General features: G+C 40.4%; 1 protein-coding gene across 1 annotated transcript in view; it reads right to left on the reverse strand.

Moving 5' to 3' along the window:
- Positions 1-3,757: 3,757 nt before the first annotated feature.
- The window catches only part of VAPA (VAMP associated protein A), a 180,930-nt gene continuing 161,533 nt past the window's right edge, over positions 3,758-23,154 (reverse strand). The window contains exon 6 of the mRNA XM_069216505.1: positions 3,758-6,217. Within this exon, the coding sequence (XP_069072606.1) occupies positions 6,089-6,217 (129 nt within the window). The 3' untranslated portion in view covers positions 3,758-6,088. The remainder of the gene's footprint in view (positions 6,218-23,154) is intronic.

The raw sequence follows: 23,154 nt of genomic DNA on the forward strand, positions 1-23,154 counted from the left end.
ATATCCGGTGTATTTTCTGTGGACTTGGACGCCATTTCCAGTCGACAAGCTTTTCGGTCTTGAAGAGTCTTCTGAGATCTAAATGATCTGCAGGCGTTGCAAGTCTCGTCTTGATGGTTGGGAGATAGAGATTACACACCAAATACTGGTCGGTGTATGGAAACTTGGCGTGACACAGAGGACAGAATCGAAACAGAGTTAATTCCATCAGCCCAACATTGAAGTAGGCCCTATAAGGACAAGGCCCGTTGCAAGGGTGGAAAAATCGCCCGACAGTTTAATTGGACCGACTACAGATAGAAATCACAATCAAAACAATAACAGCATTATAAAAAGGTAGAATAAGTTCAGAAGGCCTGAACCGAGATCCACCAGAGCAAGAGGAAACACGTCCGAACCCAACGGCGGAAAAAAGACAATCTAACAAAGGACTCTATGCTCATGTGCAGTATCAGCAAGAGGAGGAGTGACTCGATCTTGTGACTAGGAAACCTTCTTAGAAGAAAAACAACTTGTAACACTCCGAGCCCAACACTAGATGGCAGACTTATGCAAAGAATGTGTACCTACAGCTACACATGCGATCAAACATACCGTTTCACTGTGGAAAGACGTGAGTGCAGGGTTACAAGCTGCCCCCCTCAGTTATGCTAAGTCCTGAGTGGTGCAACCAAAGTAGGCACACCAAAGTATGAAACAACTTGTTACATGACGCCCGACTCGTATCTCAAGTCTAAATGAATGTAACTTGTGCAGTTTTAACAAAGCTGCCACTCTGTTGCCTTTAAAAGTTCTGTGCCTTCCCGGGCACACATGGAGCCTGATTCACGAGAGCTTTCTGCCCTTCTGAAGGGACGAGCCAATGACTCTCAGGAAGCAGGGCAAGGAGGGATTGCAGGCCATGGAGGTGTCACTTCCCTCCTGCAGGAAGCCACTTAGGTGTTCGCCCTGAAACACAGGCTTCATAGGTAAAGCCACCTTTCAAGAGCACATGTGGAACACTAGGAAGAGGGCCGACGCATTGCTGAGGTAGACAGGCTGGCACACAATCATGGTCCACAAATTAGAGATTAATGTCAGTGCCCCCTCCACAAGCAGGCAAGTAGCCTTCTGAGGAAAATGTAAACTATTAGAAGCTAAGGTGGACTGAACAAACTATAGGTACCATAGGGGAAGTAGCAGCAGACATCACAATCCTGCACTCACAAAGACCTAACTCCGACCTCCAACTAGGAGCTCTCCAGAAAAAAGAAAAAAAAAAAACGAAGAACCAAATACTCATTCAAAAACAGCTCAACCATACACAGACTACAACTGGCATGCAAGATCTAAGAAAGTTTGTAACATCTACCTCATGACAAAGCACGAAAGAATCTCATCAAAAACCTGAGAATAGCACGTCAGCAGCCCAGTAACACATCGATTCAAATCAGGTTGAAATGTAAAAAAAAAAAAGTACTACAGCACAATGATCTGGGAGGAAAGTCTTGCTGAAAGACAAACCTTTTGAGCAAAAGCACTGCATCTCTGCAGGAAGAAAAATTCAAGAGACCTTTGGAAGATCATTAAGAGCCTAAACAGGGCTCCAAGCACAGTAAATAACTCAAACCTAGCTGAATCAAGATGGGCCCAATTCTTATCAAAACACTAATTAATCCCCAAGCCAGTGCTTAACTTGAGCCAGTGATTTCCAGTGCTAGGCACCGGCACTTGTCAGCACTTAGGTTTAGAACAGTCTGCCACATGGTGGCACTGACTGCCTAATTTAGGTATGAACACAACAACAGCTATTTAATAATTCAATATATACATTAACAATGACTAAATTCCTGCATGCAAGCCATTCTTATAACTTTGGGGGCCTGGAATAGTATGAATTACCACACTTGTAAGAGTGTGACAGTTGTGCCTGTACTGTCATTGGCAAATCTGGGAGGGGCAATAGATGATGCAAGGTGCATTGTCCTACTGACGAGGGCCCTGGCACCTGTTTTTCTTTTTTTTTTTTAAACACAGATGAAGCACTGCCCAAGACAAAATTACATTCAATAATAACATGCCAGAAAGCACACCTCCAACAAATAAAACAAATCAATTCCTAGATGAGCGTCCAAAGCCCAAATAAGTGAATCCATCCAGAAATGCAGACATGATTTAGCCCCCGAACGGTACTACACAGACATTCTATATAACCACCCATTCTTTCTGGGCAAAAACAAACTGACCAGAAAACTGACTGGGGTTTTTAATTGTGCTGTGTGGCAAGGAAGCCTACCCAACTCATGGAAGGGCTCAATCATGAATACGATGTTAAAGGGAGGGAGGCAACAACCGGAAAATGATTGCCTCATTACACACCTATGTAACGAGGCAAAGAACTTTGCAGGTCTCATATTAACAGAGCTAGCTATTCAGGCAGAAGGAAAAAAGATAATTCCACCAAATCAAACTGGTTTTACACAAGGTGCAGGTATGACAACTAATATTCAGGCACTGTCTGTAATAACTGACAAACTGATTAAACAAGCGAGCTCTTGGTTTCATGGATTTCAAATCTGCATTTGATTGTGTGCAGCGTAATCTCCTCTGGCATAAATTGTCACGATGGGGCACATCCCGGTCTTTTAAAAACAATTCAGGTTCTTTACACAGAACCCTGGACAAGAGTGAGGTGGGAATGGCTCCTCTAGGAAACTATAGACCACTCAGGACCTATAACAAAGTTGCGTGCTTGTGCCATATTTATTCAATCTTTTCTTGGCCGGCTTGTCCCAGCCCCTTGACGAGGTAAAAGCCCAAGATTAGGGAATCTTCACATCTCTACTCTTCTGTATGCAGATGTGATTCTTTCAGATCAAGCAAAAAGTGCTCCGCAGTACCTCGTTGACAAACTATCCAAATAATCAGAAATCAACTGCATGACAAACAAAACACATTTTTTCAGGTTGAAAGATCACTACTTTAATTACAGTAAGTAAAACCTTGGAATATTCAGATTTGCATTATTTGGATTGTTTGCAAATTTTTCCTTCCCATGAAAGCAGCCATGGCAATAGGTCTTAGGAACAAACGTGAAGGTTTGTATCAAAATTGAGGTTACACATGCTCTCTCTAGAAGGCTCTGTACCTACCTTTTGACAGGCAGCTACATGGGATCATTTGGTGTTCAGACAAATCTAGAAAGCAAGTTATTTAATAATGATTGATGCTTGAGGTATAGCCACTGTGTACAGAGTTATATGATTCTTGATGTTAACTTTGTCATCACATTTATATTCGGTTCCGATAAAGGTTGTTTGTCAGAGTGGTGACGATCTTTGATGATCAGTGTTAAAGAACTTACTAAACATAATGTTCTCAACATTGTCTTAAAAAAAATCAAGTCTTTAGTTTTGACAGCCTACATTATATCTTTACAGTGTACCTAGTTTTAGCATGTATTTGACAGCAGAGAGTTATAACAGTATTTCCTTCTTTCAACATTGCAGGGAGGCAATTTGGACAAAGTAATGACTCTAAACATTTAAGGAACAAAGACAAACTCAGTTTAATCCATATTCCATAATTTCTTAGTACAGTTTCTCATCCAAAGTCACTCCTGATAGCAAAATATTTTGAGCATTACATTTTATATACAACACTGGCTATCACTGGGTAAAATGAGCAGTGTGTGTGTGTGTATATATATATATATATATATATATATATATATATATATATATATATATATATATATATGTGTGTTTTAAGATAACTAAATGCAATTTAAACAGTCTTTATTTATGTCCCGATTTGTCAAATTGTTCAATACACTGTGGCAAACAATTGATATACAGTATGTATATTTATCCCTAAAAAACGTTCTATCAATTTCAGATCTATCAGTGGCCATCACAATTCGTAAATTTCACTAAGCAAGACCAACAGTTATGGGAAGTACAACACAATGTCAGTCATCCAGTTTTGCTGGTGCTGATCATAAGTGAGACAATATCTTTACCTTTCCCACACAAACTCACAATAAAGGAAAATTATTCCACGCTGCAAAAGAAGATCTCTTCAAACACTATGCCATTCATTTTGCAAACTACTTGAGGTTCTAATGGAAAATTCCTGCACCGTCTGAAAGGGCAAGACTAAGACTGTTTGACACAATTCAGCAACAATGGGAGTGACACTGTTTACAGGTAAGAAACCTATTTTCCAGACCAATGCAATAACAAACAAAAACAATTTAACCAATTAGACTTTTAGAATACAAATGCCATCAATGGTGGGAGGGACTTTGATGGAAACAGTGGAATATACACTAATGAAAAAGCATCTCCATCTTGTGCTTACATGCTAAGTAAAAAAAAAAAAAAAAGGTAAGTATAATTGGCATCTTCATGTTTTGTACACAAGATTTTCTAAAGCTTACCATGAGACATTGATAATTCTGACAGCACGTTGTAATTAAACTCTTCATTAAACAAAATTTGAAACTTATGAGCAACAACTGATTTACTTCAGAACATGTTTTACGCACATTCTGTGTAAGGATAACTTGAGTCTAAAACAAAACCACTACATGAAATTCTGATTTTCCGGATTTACAAATAGAATTACAGTAGTTGGTCATTTTAAAGAACCTTTGGATTTTTCTGTAACTATCAGTGGTGATTAATGCTTGGTCTTAAAGGCTGGTTGCACAGACTTAGTCCAGAGTTGATTTCATATACAAAGGCAGACAACAAAAGACAAGACTGAGCTAAGCACAGAAATGTAATCAGACCCAACATACTTTAACAAGGCCACATGAAGATTTTACATTTATTACCAATGCAATTAGATCTACAAATAGTTTAATGAAAACTATTATTCTTTGAAAAGGAAAACATTTGAGGCTGAGAGTTGGATCATCTGTATTCTGCACATTCATTTTAAGTACCATGACCCAAAGTAAAAAAAAAATGTTTTGATGGTTAAAAATTGATACAACACAAATAAAACAAAGGTAGAAAGTTACGAAAGGAAAGAAAAACAAAGTGCAGTGCCTATGGAAGACGTGCTCTACACAAATGATGTAATAGCATGCCTATCAGAAAACTGACAATTGTCCATGATCGCCTGCATAACTTATGCAAAATAAACCCATACAAAGGTAATTACATCTCTGCCATCCAACCACACTTTGTAGACACTCCAATTACGTCTACTTGCAAGGAGCTAACTATATTAATTTCCACAGAAGCAGCATTATCCCTATACAATGAAGACAGTTAGTCATTCTGAAATCTCCAATGGTGGTAAATTAAGCTAGCTAATAACTCACTGACATGTTCAGCTTCACTTTAACAGAGTGGGAACTTTCCAAGCAATAATAATTATTGAAGGCAGAGACAGCTGATAAAAGAGCAGCTGTTATAAGAAGCTGAATTACCACAAATATTGAATTTCTTATGCTTCCATCTAATAGTAGAACAGGCACAAAAGGGTTAACCAGAAAAAACACTTAAAAGTATTTAATTTCTTCATGTGTTTAATATCATGGGGCGAAACTGAAAGAATTAAAACTTAATCAAAAGCTACTTCATAAAGGATTGTTTATGGCAGGAAAACTGCCATACGTGTAGCAAAGTAAGATAAGAGAAAATTCACACTATAAAACGGTACATTTTCCCCTATAATACCTCTTGTCATGTTCCAAAATAGTATAAATTCCAATCCTAGTGAACCATTTTTCTGGAAGCCAAGACAACAAATACCTTTAAAAGAATGGTTAAATTAACATTTACAAGAATTAACATATCCTTAAACTCTATTAAAACCACAGCAAGGAATAAAGAACTTTGTTTTAATTCTATGAATTTTGAGAAAGGACTGAATGTGCCGCTGACATCTTCCATTGATGATTTAATGTACACTTCTGTCCAACAGTTTGTTTCATTGTGTTTTATAATAGTGAGATCATTAAAAGGCCAAGCCTATAGGACACTGTGCACAAAACAGTCACTGTGGGCCATCAGTACCAACAATGTGGTAGGTCGACAAATCTTTATGGCCGACAAAAATGAAAAAATAAAGAAACTGCAGGCCATGCCTTCTTCTACAAGATGAACTTCCCAAGAAAGAATCCAATGAAAATGGCTGCTATTACAACAAGAAGCGATGGAAGAGGGTGAGCAACATTGGGGCTGACTTTTGCTCCTGCGTGTGAGAACCTTGACCTTTCATCCTGCAATAAAAAAAAACAGAAAAGGTTCAACAGGAGACAAATGTATAATGCTTATCTTGTGAAGTAATCTACAGACCATCGTTTTGTTAAGTATGTACATGTGTGACAGCCTAAATTATCTGTATGGTAAGGATGTTTAAGTTAACATACAAAACAAAAGATAACTTGATTTCTATGTTCTTCCAGGCCCTAGTCATGATAAATTGTAAACATTTAACATCTGGGAGTAGCAGTCTCCTCTGAAATAAATAAAAGGTCATATGAACTAAGAAAGAACACCTTGAAAATAATGCAAAGGAGCAAGCAACATATGGTCCGGTCTCGGACTATGACCCATTCTAAACATTAAAATTCTCAATGTAGGATTCAACTAATATCACCTTTAATACTTATGTTCATTTAATTTATCACAAAGAAATATGGACTTGAAATTTCTAAGCGTCAGCGGACAGCCTTATAGAAGAATAGCAGACAACTGTAGTTCTGAAGCAGGAGCAGAGGGAGGTATTTCTAAATTGGGGCAGTTGATGTGTTATCCAAGAAGAGATATTGTGAGGAGACTGTGCGGGGTCGAAGGTAGCCCAGAAGGGTACCATGCCTCTAGGCAAAGACTTTCTGAAAGGGTACCCAAGTCATCAGGCACTCTCTGCCCTCAACAAATATGATTAGAAGACACCAGAAATTCCAAAACTTCCACCCCTAACAGAGTATCCTTGCTGATCACTTACCTTATCAGTTAAAGCAACCGCTCCCCTTGCTTTTAGACCAAGATTTTCAAAGCACATGAGAAATCCAGTAAGCTGTCATGGCAATAAACAGGTTGACCTTAGCAGAGTCATTGCAACTCAACAAACTGCTCTGAAATGAACATCCAGTCTGACAACCCTTCAAGATCCCACAGTTCATTAACTGCTAAAAGAAAAATACAACTACTTAAGTGGGTCTTAATGAATGAAAGACACTTAAAGGCGAACAGTAACATTTGAGTAAAAGATGGGTAACTAGCTCCTGCTTATGCATCCTGCTACCTCCATTATCAACACCAGAAAATATTTCAAAGCTGGAAACTAACAAGAGGATGGCAGGAGTGAAACCAACAAAGTCACTGCATGTCTCGAACTGGGTAAAAATATAATAGCACTTGCAGAAAGCAAATGATATCCAAGAGAGCAGAACCAATGTATTCCAATGACTAAATACCTTTGGAAAACACCTAAACCAGCATCATTAAAGCAAGCATTCAGGTGCAAAGTCTAAAAGAGGACTTTAAATTTGGGAATGACAAAGGATACCTAGAGACAGCAAGCCCGGAGAATGCGGGTTGTGGGACTTTGTGAACTAATGCCTCCACTGAAGGAATCTTTGTTTGACCTCGTGGTCACCAGTTCAAAGCCTGGCAGGTCCACTGTGCCTTTCAACCTAGCAAGAGAAATACATTGGAGTACCGTGGAGCTGGGTAACAAGCACTGGTTATTTCAGTACCAAGATACTCTTCTGGGTGAATGATGGCCTGCACAAGTACATGGTATGTATATGTTATGCTTTGTATGGATGAGAAACCTGATGTTCAGCTTCAGTGCCACACCAGTTCTAAACTTCCCTAGGAAAGTATAGGCATGAAGCTACATGTCCTGGTTTATAGAGAAGCTGTAAAAACAAAAAAGAACCTAGAAGGTACAAAATAATACTATTGAGTTTTCATGCAGTGTGTGTATCTAGCTTACTCTATGTGAGGTTGGGGAATTTATAAATAGCAAGTTTAATGTTGTGGGTTGCCAACCATTTAAATGGAGAGCGCCACAGAATGGTCAAAGGAATGTCCAAATCCAATAATGTATTGGTCCCTTAATGAAGGACAAAACAGTTTAGTAATTTATACAAATTACACCATATTGGTTTAGTAGTATAAAAAGGATCCAGAGGTATTTACGAATAGCACAAACCACTATGCATCTTAGGCCCCTCCAACCTGAACAGTCACATCTCCTTCCACCAACCACTGAGACACCTCCATAGAGTTCTTATGCACACACATCCCACGCACACATAGACCCATATTGGGAGGGCTGACTTTCTCTTACATCACTCCTAAAGCATGAAACAATCTCCCTCTCTACACCAGGCCCCTCCTCTTTTTTTTCTTGAATTCTGCAAGAAGCTGAAGACATGGCTTTTCAATTACGCAACCTACTACATGCTGGGTAAGGCCAGGTTACCCTTGTGGATCATAGTGCACTTTACAAATACACATAAAGTGTCCAACTTGGGGTGAAAGCAGTATCTATACCAAAAACAAAATATTCAAGAAACAAATTAATCAGAGTTTAGCATGTAGTAAAAGGTACATTGCAATGACTCCTTTCTATTGAGGAACAGTGGAACAACTGGGTGGGGTTGAAAAGGCTGTGATATTCCGTCCAACATCCTGGGATACTGTACATTTGAGTACACAAAATCCAAAATGTCCAGTAGCAGCACAGCACCGACTTAGGAAAGTTCTGTGAGAACACTACATTTGCAGGGGTGTGGAATTTAATAAATTATCTACCTGTCCATGGGATGGGTTGCTTCTTAGATCTACTTGTCCTGGAAAAAAAATCTACTTGTCCCTTTGGTACCATGTAGTGCCGCAACAAATTATGGCAGCAATCTCATTATGTAAGAGCTCTGATAATAGCCTGATTATTCCGGGCTACTACTATAGAAGGGCTTAAATACTTGCAATTTCAATCCCTACTGTAACAATTTCCTTATTTTGCAACCTTTCCGCAGATCTACATACTGGGGCTGGAGGAAGCAGTAAGCAATAGTTCCAGTGCTGCAATGCCTTTCAGTTTCCAAACCTACTAATTTGCATGTTTTAAGGATTTGCCCCAGCTCTTCTCTAATCTTCTCATAATGACAAAAGTTTGGACATTTACACCCAAGAATGCCAAAAGTAGAAGTTCTTGCAGGGTTGGGTAAAAAGTGGATGGAGGGAAAGTGAACTTGTAAACGCTCAATAGATTTTCACATGCGCAAATCTTCACATGCATATTTGCTTGTGCTAAAATACAGTTCACAAATATTTTCTAGGAGTACGATTTCCTAGTCTACTTCTGTAAGTTCTTGTGAATTCATGAAGCGAAAGCCACTACTTAAAAGACATACCATGGGGGCATTTTTGTAACTTTCTTTAAGAACTGGGTCCCTAATTAGGTTTTGCATTAACAAAGACATTTTGTTTTTATTAACTTCTATTTCTCTATCTATTGGCTGGTTTTATTGTGAATAATCACCTTCTGCTGTTCCACAAGGAGCATATTGGCGCACACAGTAGTTTTGCTCAATGCCAGGAACTACTGCGCTAACCAGTGGCGTAACAAAACTGGAGGGAGCCCGCGTGCAAAGAACATGAAGGCCCCCCTCCCAGACTCACTCAGGGCAGGTGCAGTGCTTAGGGGCCCCCCTGGAAGGGGGCTGTGTTTTTTTTTTTTTTTTTTTACACCACTGGTGGCAATGTGTTTTTTGAGACCAATAACTTTTTTTTCCCTTTTTGCCAGTGTTTGTTACAATGGTGAAAGCTTGTCAGCTCCCACATCAATAAAGTGTTACAAAAGCCATGTCAAAACAAGATGCACATTGACAAAACGGTTGGCTTTGCCAGTGCTAGTTTATTTATATGCTTCTCAATCTTGGTGACACTGATTTTCCATTAGGAATATTGTTTTGGAAATACTAGCATGCATCAACACATTTTACTAAATGACGCTTCAAAGAAATAGCACCTAAAATGTAATAGTAGCAAAACTTTTTTTTCCTACTTGCATTTTTTTCTGAATGTTTTATTTTGAAAGCAAAGACTCATCGTTCTTGCTTACAAGCTTCTCCAAACATTTGCATCTAATCAGAGAGCATTCTGGGAGCATTATACTTACCCTCATATTGTTAAACTTTTCAAAAATGTGTACACTTTTTTTCTTTTACTGTAACCACTCAGTAGTGCAGTGTGGCCTTAAAACGTCTATATACAGCACTCACCCTAATAAGGGAGACTTTTCATTAATGAACCATAAATACAAACTAGAACAGCATTAAAGTATGAACACACATTACTTCACCTACAGACAGTTTCGTAAACAGGCAGCCAAAGGGTTTGTGCTGCAGGGGGTTGGCCTACGTGTCCCAAGGACAAAATAAACATGAAAACTTGTTGCCCTTGACCCCAAACAATATGTCCCGGGCATCAGGCGATAGGAATTTTACATCCCTGCTTTGTAAGCATCATTCATCAGACAATCGGCAATGCTTCTATTCACATACTGTCCCTGAGGACTAGACTATGTTGGAAAGGACACAAGAAAGGCCTGTAATGACTACAAATCAAATATAAGAAATAAGGGCAGTAGATAATCTTCAGCTCAACATTATAATGTAATTAATCACACAGTGGCCGAAATGTGCCTGAGTTAATATGTTTGAAATACCAATAAAGAGGTGACTGGGAACAAATTATATCAATTTGACAAACTGTCCCAATGTGGTTTAAATGACCAATAAGAATTACTTCTTTAATAATATGGAATTCAATTTAAGAGAGTATGTGTTTAATATATATTTTGCAATTATACACAATATCATAGAAGACCTGATTAATGTAAAAAAATAATTGTTTGGCTAGCTGCTCTTAACATAGGTCATTTGGAAAACAAGATGGCAACAATACTGATATCTGTATGAATATTTTGAAGTCAGTAGGTCTTACTATCTGAAAATAATCTGGATAAAAGTAGTGTTTTTTTTATTTTTTTTAGAATGATCAAATTAAAAATGAATGGCTGCAAGGTCTCACATGGACAATTTCAGACCAGTCTTATCACGCCTGAAATATTTTGGATTGGGAATATAAATGGCAGAAACATGATGTGAATAAACAAAGCTGTAATGTGGCCACGTAGAAAAAAGCTAATTGTACAAACAGGATGTGGAAAACGTGGTGGGTTATCATTTGCAGAACAGTAATAACTTTGGAGTCATAACTGGCACAGATAACTAAAATAATGACAACTTACGTCTGCAGTACTTCCCTACACACAATACTCAGCGTAAAGTCAAGTACAGAAATGGAACATGGAATACTGAATAAAATGCCAAGATATGTAAATTTCCACTAAAAACTGCTATTACCATGGTGTCTAGGAAAAGGAAGGAACAGACAAGGTAGGATTAAATGAGATGTTAATGGATGAACTATATAGGAAGTTGAAATAATTGATGGCAAACTATTCTAGTATTAGACTACGTAAACTTGTAGTGGTATTTTAGGGATTATTCTCCTGCTGAAAAAACAAAGTTCATAATGCATTGATAATATAGTATCTGCCTTTAATTCTTCAGAGAGTAGATGAAGTCAAGAAACTAGTATTGCAGCTAACTAAATTGCTCCAGGGGAATATGGCTCAACAATTGAGATGCAAATGTCAAAAGCCAGAGGCAGAAGAGGCAGGTGGAATTTTGGCAGTTGACTGCTACATCTAATGTTAATATATGTGAGGGGCCAACTTACCATGCCCAGAGACCTGGATCTTATAGGAGGGTCGCAGAGGGTAATTTATCTCCTCACATTATCCATTCTAAAAGCAAATACACTGGGGGCAATAGTATCCCCCTCGGTGGAGATAAGATAATGGACAGGGAAGACCTTGTTGGTAGTTTCCTTGCCCCATCAAACTGTCATTCCACTATGAGGCAAAATCCTACTATCAATATTTCAAAGAATAGAGGCAGCTCTTTTCCCATTAATGGAAAGATACTTGCCAACCCCCCAACCAAGGATCCAGCTTGTTTTTTTTCTTCTCGAAGAATGAATAGTGCTTTAGATTCGTCTTCAAACAGCATTGGTCCTAGGCATAGAGCCAATACTCTTTTCTTAACTAATGTCCCAAAGTTGCCATTCAGGTCTGTTGAGGACCAAGAGTCTAGGCTTAATAAGGTTATTTACTGGCTACGCAACCGTCAGGAATGCCTCTCAGTTATACGTTCGGACATTCTAAAAACTGGGTCAAATTTTGATGTAATTACGATTGTGTTTTGGGATAAATTTTTGGCAGACCAACTTATTGACTGTTACACGCAAGGGACAGCACAAGGGGCTAAAAGGAGGAGGTATTAGGCTAGTCTCCAGTCTAACTGACTCAAAACAGGTTCCTGTGTCTGGTCCCACTGCCCATGTTAATGAGAGAGGCTCTAGGGAGGAAGGCGTGTTCATGCATCATGGTCCTGTATGACTATCTCCCGCCCAGAAAACCCTTAAACAGGATAATCTAGTGGTGAGCCGAACTATAAGGATGCTCTACCCTCAAACCATGGGACTGCAATGGGAACTAATGGGTTATAGATTATGACTTGGAATCTTGCTGGCCTTGCTAGGAAACTGGATGATGTGGACTGGGTTGCTTACATAAAGTCTCAAGATGTGTGTCTTTTCCAAGAAACCTGGGTTGAGGGTCAATCTAGTATGGATGGGTTTCTCTCTTTTAATATCCCTGCACAGCCATCAGAGAAAGCAACCGGTCTTGCAAAAGGGGGACTTTTTTTTAAAGCTCCAATGTGATTATAAGGTTTTAGAAATTGATTGTCCCGACTTGATGGGTTTACAAATCTCTTTTCAACAAAATTTTAATATAACTTATCGATGTTTACGCCCGTTCTGTTTCACGTGGTTCAGAATCACATATTTTAACTCTACTTTCTGACTTTTTAGACACCATACAAACTAATTCCTATTTAATTATTGCTGGGGATGTAAATTGCACTTTCGAACCCTCTGCGTTTCTTAGTGATTTAACTGTGGAAGAGGACAAATTGTGGGGGATTGCACAATTGGATGGTGATTGTCATCGTCCATGCTCTCGTGTTGCAGCACAGCTTGCTACATTATGCTTAAAGTTTGGCCTAAGGGCTTGCAATGGTCGAACTCCTTCCGATTTAAACCTTGCACCGACATTTCAACGAGGTTCTGTGGCCAGTGTTATTGACTATTTTTTGGTGGATGTGCGTCTTTGGCCGTTGCTGCTAGACATGAGGGTAGATTCAAGGTGCGAGTGTGATCATTTCCCACTGCTGCTTACCCTTTCTGGGAATATCTTTGGAAGAACCTCGAATACGCAACCATCAATGGTCCCTCCCCCTATTTTGAACAATGCTTATACAAAGGTGAGGTGGCCTAAAGTTATGTCTAACCCCTATTTGCTATGTGAGATTTACCAAGTGTTTTTAGATAATTTGTCAGCTTATGAAGACCTTGAGCCCGAAGTCATCCCACTTCTTGATATTCACGAAGATATGATGGTCAAACTTCAAAGTGTTTTTTATAAAAAGGCAACCACGGCAAGCCAGCAACGCAGGGTTTCGTTTAACAGTAGATGGTTTAACGATGCATGTATGAGGGCTAAGTCCGGGCTAAAAAAGGCTATAAAGAACGGGACCCCGGGGGTGATCAAACAAGCAAGATGTATGTATAAAAAGACAATTCTACAATCAAAGAAAACTTGGGAAGATTCTATTTGGCAGGATTTGTTAGATGCTACAAAAGCAAACAACAATACGCTTTTCTGGGAACTGCTGACTAAGCATGAGAGAGGGGGTAGGTCTAATCTAAGGAACCATATCCAACCCGGAAGCTGGGTGGAGCATTTTACTCTCCTTTATGAAGGAACTATCTCCACTGGGGCTGTTGATTGTGATAAAGTGGGATTAGACCCCCGTATTTGATCAAATGCTAACCTTGCCATTTCTCCACCTGATGGGAATCTATATAACTCCGAGAGTTATATTTATTTCTCCTTAGAAGAAACTGCAGATGCTATCAACTCCTTGAAGTCAGGTAAAGCCCCAGGTCCCGATAAAATCCCAGGCGACCTTTATAAATCAGAGTTATCCATATGGACCTGGTATATTAACCTACTGTCAAATAAAGTCGCAAAAGGAGGACAGATCCCCGAGACGTGGAAGGGTGCAGAAATTATCCCAATCTATAAAAAGGGAAATGCAAATCTTCCAACTAATTACAGACCGGTCAGTTTAATTGACAATTTACAAAAAATCTTTGCCAAACAGCTGCTAGTTAGATTATCGAGCTGGGTGACGGAGCGGCAGATCCTTTCACCGCTTCAAGCAGGGTTCCGCTCTAGAATTAGTACTGTTGACCAGGCCTTTAGGTTGACCGTGCTACACTGGAAATATGTTGTTTTGGCAAAGCAAACTTTATATGTTGCTTTTGTTGATCTGCGCTCCGCTTTTGTTTTGGTCCCAAGAGATAAGCTTTGGGGAGTGTTATACAAAATAGGGACACCACCCGATATTATCCATCTATTGAAACGCATGCACGAAGGCACATACGCGCAAGTAAGATGGGGCAATCAAGGTGAATTGACTAACAAATTCCCCATTAAAAGAGGTGTCCGTCAGGGATGTGTGCTTGCACCACTTCTGTTTTCTCTATTCATCAACGAGGTGGTCTAAGAACTAATGACATGCCAGAATGATGCTCCCACCCAAGTTAATCAGAAAATCCCTATTCTCCTTTTTGCGGATGATTCTCTACTGATTTCGAAAACCCCTATGGGTTTGCAAATTCTCGTTGACAGATTTAATTCTTTTTGCTGGAATTTTGGCCTAGAGCTGAACTCGAAGAAAACAAAATTGATGGTGCTTCGCTCTGGTCTTCGTAAGAAATGTACTATTAGGTTAGATGGAGCTATTTTGGACCAGGTTAGCTCCATTGACTATTTGGGTGTGAGACTTACAGATTCACTCCTTTGGGAGGAACTAGTCGGCAAGAGTGCTGGGCTTTTGCAACATCGGGCAGCATCCATACTGCGCCTTTACAGGAATACGATCGCTAAAGTTGTGTCTCCAGCAGTAAAGATTTATGTGGCTAAGGCACAGGGTGCTGCTGCGTACGGCGCTGAGATTTGGGGCATGTCAGATAGTAGCAGGATAACTAAAATTGAGAACAGCTTTGCACAGGCTTTATGCGCTTGCCCTATTAGCACCCCATTAACCCCCCTATTTCTAGACCTAGGGTTTAAACGAATGGCTGACCTAATTATCTTACGGCCTCTATTTTATTGGGTGAGGCTATGGATAGTCCCCGAGTTGGCCGTATACAAGTCTTCTTTATTAGAACTGTTAAAATGTCCTAATTCCATTTCCATCCCTTGGATCAAACACGTATCCAGTTGGTTTTGTACGCTGGGATTGAGGAACTTTTGGGAGAATCCCCAGCAACTTGTGAAGTCCCATGTAAAAGCACTGAAGGGAGCTTACTGGTCCCATATACGTAATAACTACATTTCCCAAAAATCGAATGGTCATTTAACTAATTTGATTATTGATTTTAAATGGTACCCAGAGTTCGAACAATATCTAGATATAATACCTGATTTATTAGGCAAAAGTTTGTATGCTAGATTTCGATTCGGAACATTACCTCTGAAGGCCTTGACGAGCAGATGGGGACCTAAGCTAAGCTCTGATATTTGTCCTGCATGTGGCATTCCCTCCGAAACAGTAGAACATTTTATGTTTTTTTGTCCTGCTTATTCAACCCCAAGGTTTAAATGGATCCGCAAAATCTGTCGGGAATTGAAGTTAAGGAAATATGTTTTAGCTCTGAGGATTTTAAAAAGTCACAATTCAAATGTGATAATTTATGCAGTAAGCAACTTTTTAGTAACGGCATGGCGCATACGTATCTCATATTTACAATGATCTGAAATTGTTCTAAGACGGGCAAACATGGATTTTTAATCCCTTTTAAATTTGGTTATGATATTATGAAGTCTATTTATATTGTATTGTATTGCTTTGATGGTCTGCTGGCCGAATAAAGCTTATGTGTATGAGATAGTATCCCTATCATGCGGATTTACTGAAGCAAACTAACAAAACAGAGAATGTTTTGAGAAATAATCGAAGATATTTTTATGCTTAGAATAAACCATGCACCTAGAGAACTACATGTATTATTCTTAAACAATTGATAGAAGCGGTATTTAGATAATCATTGAAGCAGAGTGCTTGCGACATCCTTCGGTGATCTATATTTTATTATCTCTATTTAGGGGACCAGCATTATAGCAGAGATGAGCACCTCAAACCATGCATGTTGACAACATGCCAGGATTTATAACCATCATGTCAGGTAATAGCTTTTACCATGGATGTCCACAAAGTGTCACTGAAATTACATTTAAACGTGCATTTATCCATCAATCCTCCTCAGAGCCTGCTGCTGCTCCAGCTATACCAGTACAGGGGGGGAGCGGCGGAAGAGGGAGAGCTTCAAGCAGGAGTGCCATGGCGAAGAGGCTAGGTGTAAACATTCATGTAGTGGAGTTGGAGACCGGGTTCATCAGCTGCGCTTGAGCGATCATGGGAGCTATCACGGAAGGGGGCTCTCCTACTCAACAGGGGAAGGGATTCCTTTTTGTTTTTATTTTCCAACTTACTAGGAAAGCCAACAGGAAAACTATTTCTTAATCTTGCTACGCTTGTGAAATGTTTCTTCTAAATGTCAAACAATCCACTACTCCGTTTTCCCATGACAAAATTAGAGGGTTGGTAAACTGTTTTTTTTTTTTGGGGGGGTGGGGGGGGTAGCATGGCACCCCATCACTTTTGTGCCCACTATGCCAGCTTAGATTAGACCCAGCCATAAGTAAATCAGTCTTAGCCCTGCTCCAATATTAACAGTCCAGCCCAAACTGCCAGGCTAGATCCTCTCTTAACTGGATTTCTAGCAACCAAATACTAGTTTCAGCCTTACTGGACCTCTTCAGAAAGGTGTAGTCTGATTCCAGTGACTGATCAACAGATACACGTCTGGGCATTCCCATTGCTAGTTATGGAGTCATATCAAACACACAAAAGGTAAGAAGAGAAATGACCTGACTGTCAGAGTAGCCACTAACTACAACAGCCGTTTTCAAGGAACCATGGTGTAATTCTCAATATGCGATGGGCTCAACAGATTTGTATATTAACCTGGTGAGAACTAGATTAAGGAGCTAAAGGAAAACTATTCTGAAACTACATGTGCATCAGACCCTACAGATATCCTGGCAGCCTTATTGGTCATCGAGGAAGTCTTCCCAGGCCTGCTGTGTTAGGCTCCCGCAACCATGAGTTATATTTCACAGGTGTCTGCACGGTTATCTGCACTAGGCATTGAAAAAAGGGCATCTTATAGTCTACTGAACATGTGAGCATTCTGATGTTCCCTACAGTTCTCCAATAACAGAAGCGGAGACACACTTGCTTTTATACTTAGCTTCGGTAAAGACCTCCCACCCTCTTTACAAACAGGGTCACTGGAGCTACACAGATCTGCAGCAGCCGCATTTTCCACACAATTATGGATTTGCTTCATTTGCCATGTAATTTGCAAAAGTTTAAAAATAAACGCACACTTTGTTTAGCAGACTGCTGTTTTCGGGTGTTCTAATGGTACTAATCAGGTGCCCAGACACTAAGCAATTGTTAAAATACTACAGTTTAGATTGTGCTGCATAACTTACCATTTCTTGCTGCACAATTTTATCAAACTGCTGCATAACTGGGTCAGCCACTGTCGCAAAACTCCAGTGGCCTTGCCTACACAAAGGTAAGAGTGGTGTGTCACTTCTCCCTTTCTAGGAGCGAGACCGACTCAGCGGCTGTTAATGAAAGGGGCCTCTCTACCGCTTGAAAAAGTTCCTGGATTGCTGACTGACACATGTGGTCCAGACGAGTAAAAGCTCCGACAAAGCATAGCTCTTCACCACCACAGAGAAAAACAATGCACATTTGGTTATCAGGGCCCAGTGGTGACAGTGGTCTGCAAAGGGCTTACTTGCTCTTTCTGTATACATGCCTGCCTGCTTCTAGAGCAGAGAAGGGTAGAGCAGAGGTCTTGCTTCAAAAGGACACTTATGCATAATCGTGTGGAAAATGAAGCTGCTGCAGATCTGTGTAGTTCCAGTGACCCTGTTTGTAAAGAGCGAGACAGACTCAGCTGCTGTTAATGAGAAGGGCCTCTCGACCTCTTGAAAAAGTTCCTGGATTGCTGACTGACACAGGTGGTCCAGACGAGGAAAGGCTCCGACAAAGCATAGCTCTTCACCACAGAGAAAACAATGCACATTTGGTTATCAGGGACCAGTGGCGACAGTGGTCTGCAAAGGGCTTCCTTTCTCTTTCTGTATACATTCCTGTCTGCTCTAGAGCAGAGAATCAAATCAATCAGGGGGATTTGTAAAGCGCACTACTCACCTGTGAGGGTCTCAAGGCGCTGAGAAGGGGTCGAGCAGGGGTCTTGCTTCAAAAGGACACCTATGCATTAAAAGACTTGTGGGTCTTTGGCAGCTAGAAAAGGGGGTCATGAATATGCTCATGTATATACCGCTAAAAGACTTCCTCTTCTCAAACACCTTCCCATCAAATATGTAGTTAACAACTTTTCTCAGAACATATACGCTTTAGGTTCGAGGCTGGTGCGCTTTAATGGCCTGTGCATAATGAGCACAAGAGAAGGCCTGCTGCCAGAAACTTTTTCAGCACACAAGTCAGGCTCAACTGCAAGAGCAAAAAAATTAGTCAGGTAAGCATCCTATGCCAGGAAGGGTCTATAACAGCCCGCCAACTGGAGGACCTGGACTTGGGATAATCAGTTGAAATCTTTAGAGGCAACTGTACTCTTCCCTGGGGGCCAAGGAGGAAGATAGTCTACATCTCCCACTGCCATCGGGCCTGCAAACCCATTTTCAGAGAAATTTGCTTACCCCTTCAATGCAAACGCAGCTTAGGGCCTCTTCATGCACACAAACAAGTTGGGCTCAATTCAATGGTTCAACAATATCGCTCAAGAAGTGGGACTTCAATTTTTGAGAGCTATCTTATTGTAGGAGAACTACACATCCTTCCACGGTCCTATGACAACAGGAGGGAGCCAGATACTGAGGGTAGACTCTCACAAACCCGGTCATTCCTCCTTCCTGTGAATTAATCTAAACACTGAAACAAGACCGGGGAGCGCGATCTGCAGCCAGAGTAGGATCTACAGGGCTGGGTGTGCCTTACTAACTGGCAGAAAAGACACACAGCACTGTGCCTAGTAGCAGAGTTGTTTCACTGCTATCAAAAGTCTTCTCCCTCGTGAAAAAAAAACGTCAGCAGGCAGCTTCGGAGGGCCTCTTATCAATAGTAGCAAGCAGAAAGCAGGGGTGGGCTAGAGGTCTGTCACCCAGACCAGAGGTATGTATGTCAGTCAGCTACTTCAGAAAGCTGAGGGTTAAACAACCACGATGAAGGTAAATAGTTGTGCAAGTGCTCCAAGATCTGAAAGAAGAAAGTAATGAAGAAAAATGAATTTAGAAAAGTAGTTAGGTTGCTTAAGCAATGTTAGGTAAAGAGACAAAGGTGTTGATCCATGCTGGTGGGCAGAAGCAAGGTTAACTAGAAAGGGTGCATTGCGAATTACACACGTGTAAAGGTTACTTACGTAAAACTCTGTATTAATAGCATAGAAGCAGTTTCTGTCCCACTACTGGGTAGAAGACACACGGAAAAATTTGAGAATGGGAAAAGCTAGAACACAAGAGTACAAAATATTATGCAACTTGCATATTACATGCCTTTTGCATAGTATGGACTATGGCTTTGTATCACTAAGGTGCAAATGTTGAAATGAGTACCTAACTCTAAGGTGCATTGGAGAAGAGACAAAAGTTTGCCAAATCTTGGGAGGACTCCAAGAGTATTTCATTCACCATGCTTTGATCAGTAAGCACCGAACTATAACAAGGTCACCCCAGAGCTTCTGGATCTACTAGAATCAAGAAGTGTCTGTTGAAAACGTTCCATTGCCACTGATGAGACAGCCACCCAAGGAATTAGGAAACAGACGGATGGAACAAAACTTATAAACACAACTACCAGCCGCTTACATGAAAAGTCACGTATCACAAGTGAACTACTAGTGCATTGCACTTAGTCATTTGACCATCAATGAGATGCAACATCCTATTAAACATGCAAACCTACTGACAACTCCAGAAAAAGCATTACCCGATCTATGCAACACACACGGTCACTGAACGTACAACTGAAAAATCTTATGAAAATGACTGAAGATTAAACAAATCTATGAAAGAAAAAAAAAATACAACCAGATGAAGTTGGTTTAATTGCATGCAGATCTTTCACTGCCCGTTTGCTACACATTATGCATACCATCCTTGAAGTACGTTCGCATCTTAAGCTAGGTACTCATGGCTGCATCTATTTATCAAAGCACTGAAAAGAGTGAAAAGCCTTAAATACTCACACTTGAGTAGTACACTTTCCATCCAAATGTGCAGAGAGCACAGTGTGCTTCTAGTCTGGTATGGTAGCTAATTGGGGGGGCAATTTATATAGACCAGCAAACCGCCTTCCAGATGGAAGTCATAATTACCAATAGGAAGTAGTGGTGGGTGAAGCACAGGTATAATCAGTTATAGGAGACTGGCACGTGTACTGCATACGTGAGGAACTAATACAAGCCTTCATTTTTCTCTTCCTAGAGGTACTCCACCTTCCAGATAGTTGACTCTTTAATAGGATAAGGGTGTAATTGATTGCCCCACTAGGACAAACTATAAGGTCATCCGTGACTGTTGCATGAACCTTTCAGCAACTAGCAATGGAGCATACTTTGTTAGTTATGATAGGCAATACTGCTGCTCTCTTAAGAACGTGACTAAACTTAAATCACCCAGGCATTTGACATTAACATATTGAGAGTATTTTCTTCTGCCCATACGGAGTCGACACTTTCTAAATTCTTGTAGCAGAAGTGGGTGACCATACATGTAACACCATACTCTTTCCTCAGCTTAACAATCATAAGAGAGATGGAAGTTCAATACAACATGATTTCAAAATTAAGATGAGTCTGCGATCTTACAAGTCTTTCGAGACTATAAAGAAACACACCACATGTTAATGTAGGCATTAGGAGCCAGTGATAGATGACTACACAAATAAATGCCAAGCTCAAGCTAGACAGGGCACCTTCGAGAGCCTACCCATGCTGAAATCAATAAAGTGACAATATTGTTGTGCCATTCAAAGAGAAATCGAATGAAAATTCGACTGAATTCTTGAGCAATGCCCAGGGCAGAGGTGTCAATGGCTTACCACGCCATGTTTTAGTGTTCAAGGTCAAATATTCCTTGGCTCATAATGAAAATGTCACTTACCCAGTGTACATCTGTTTGTGGTATCAGTCGCTGAAGATTCACATGTTGTGCATAGCCCGCCATCTGGTGTTGGGTCGGAGTGTTACAAGTTGTTTTTCTTCGAAGAAGTCTTTCGAGTCACGGGACCGAGGGACTCCTCCTCTTTGTCTCCATTGCGCATGGGCGTCGACTCCATCTTCGATTGTTTTCCACGCAGAGGGTGAGGTAGGAGTTGTTTGTTAGTAATAGTGCCCATGCAATGGAGTGAATAAGTATGTACCTATCTAAGATTTAATATATTTACAAATGTACAAAGTTGAAGCTAACTTCCAAACAGCTACAGGCTCCCGGGGAGGTGGGTGGGCACATGTGAATCTTCAGCGACTGATGCCACGAACAGATGTACACTGGGTAAGTGACATTTTCAGTTCGATGGCATCTGTCGCTGTAGATACACATGTTGTGCATAGACTAGTAAGCAGTTATCTCCCCAAAAGCGGTGGCTCAGCCTGTAGGAGTGGAAGTAGTCTGAAATAAGGTTCTTAGTACGGCTTGACCTACTGTGGCTTGTTGTGCTGATAGCACGTCTACACAGTAGTGCTTGGTAAATGTGTGAGGCGTAGACCATGTGGCTGCCTTACATATTTCGTGCATTGGAATATTCCCTAGGAAGGCCATGGTAGCGCCTTTCTTTCTGGTTGAGTGTGCCCTTGGTGTAATGGGCAGTTGTCTTTTTGCTTTAAGGTAGCAGATTTGGATGCACTTAACTATCCACCTGGCTATACCCTGTTTCGATATTGGGTTTCCTGCGTGAGGTTTTTGAAATGCAATAAACAGTTGTTTAGTTTTTCTGATGTTTTTAGTTCTGTCGATGTAGTACATTAGTGCTCTTTTGACGTCTAATGTATGTAGTGCCCTTTCAGCTATGGAATCTGGCTGTGGGAAGAACACTGGTAGCTCTACCGTTTGATTTAGGTGGAACGGTGAAATAACCTTTGGCAAAAATTTAGGATTGGTCCTTAGGACTACTTTATTTTTGTGTAGTTGGATAAAAGGTTCTTGTATTGTAAACGCCTGAATTTCACTTACTCTTCTTAGAGATGTGATGGCGATGAGAAATGCAACTTTCCATGTTAGGAATTGTATTTCACAAGAGTGCATAGGTTCAAAGGGTGGACCCATGAGTCTTGTTAAGACGATGTTGAGGTTCCATGAAGGAACGGGTGGTGTCCTTGGTGGTATAATTCTTTTGAGGCCTTCCATAAACGCTTTAATGACAGGTATCCTAAATAGTGAAGTTGAATGGGTAATCTGCAGGTATGCAGATATTGCTGCTAGGTGTATCTTAATGGAAGAGAAGGCCAGGTTCGATTTTTGTAAGTGTAGTAAGTAACCCACTACATCTTTTGGAGATGCGTGTAATGGTTGAATTTGATTATGATGGCAGTAGCAAACAAATCTTATCCATTTGCTTGCATAGCAGTGTCTAGTGGATGGTCTTCTGGCTTGCTTTATGACTTCCATACATTCTTGTGTGAGGTTTAAGTGTCCGAATTCTAGGATTTCAGGAGCCAGATTGCTAGATTCAGCGATGCTGGGTTTGGATGCCTGATCTGTTGTTTGTGTTGTGTTAACAGATCTGGCCTGTTGGGCAACTTGACGTGGGGTACTACTGATAGGTCTAGCAGTGTTGTG

This window comes from Pleurodeles waltl, chromosome 2_1 (genome assembly GCF_031143425.1).
Source record: "Pleurodeles waltl isolate 20211129_DDA chromosome 2_1, aPleWal1.hap1.20221129, whole genome shotgun sequence".
Taxonomy (NCBI): Eukaryota; Metazoa; Chordata; class Amphibia; order Caudata; family Salamandridae; genus Pleurodeles; species Pleurodeles waltl.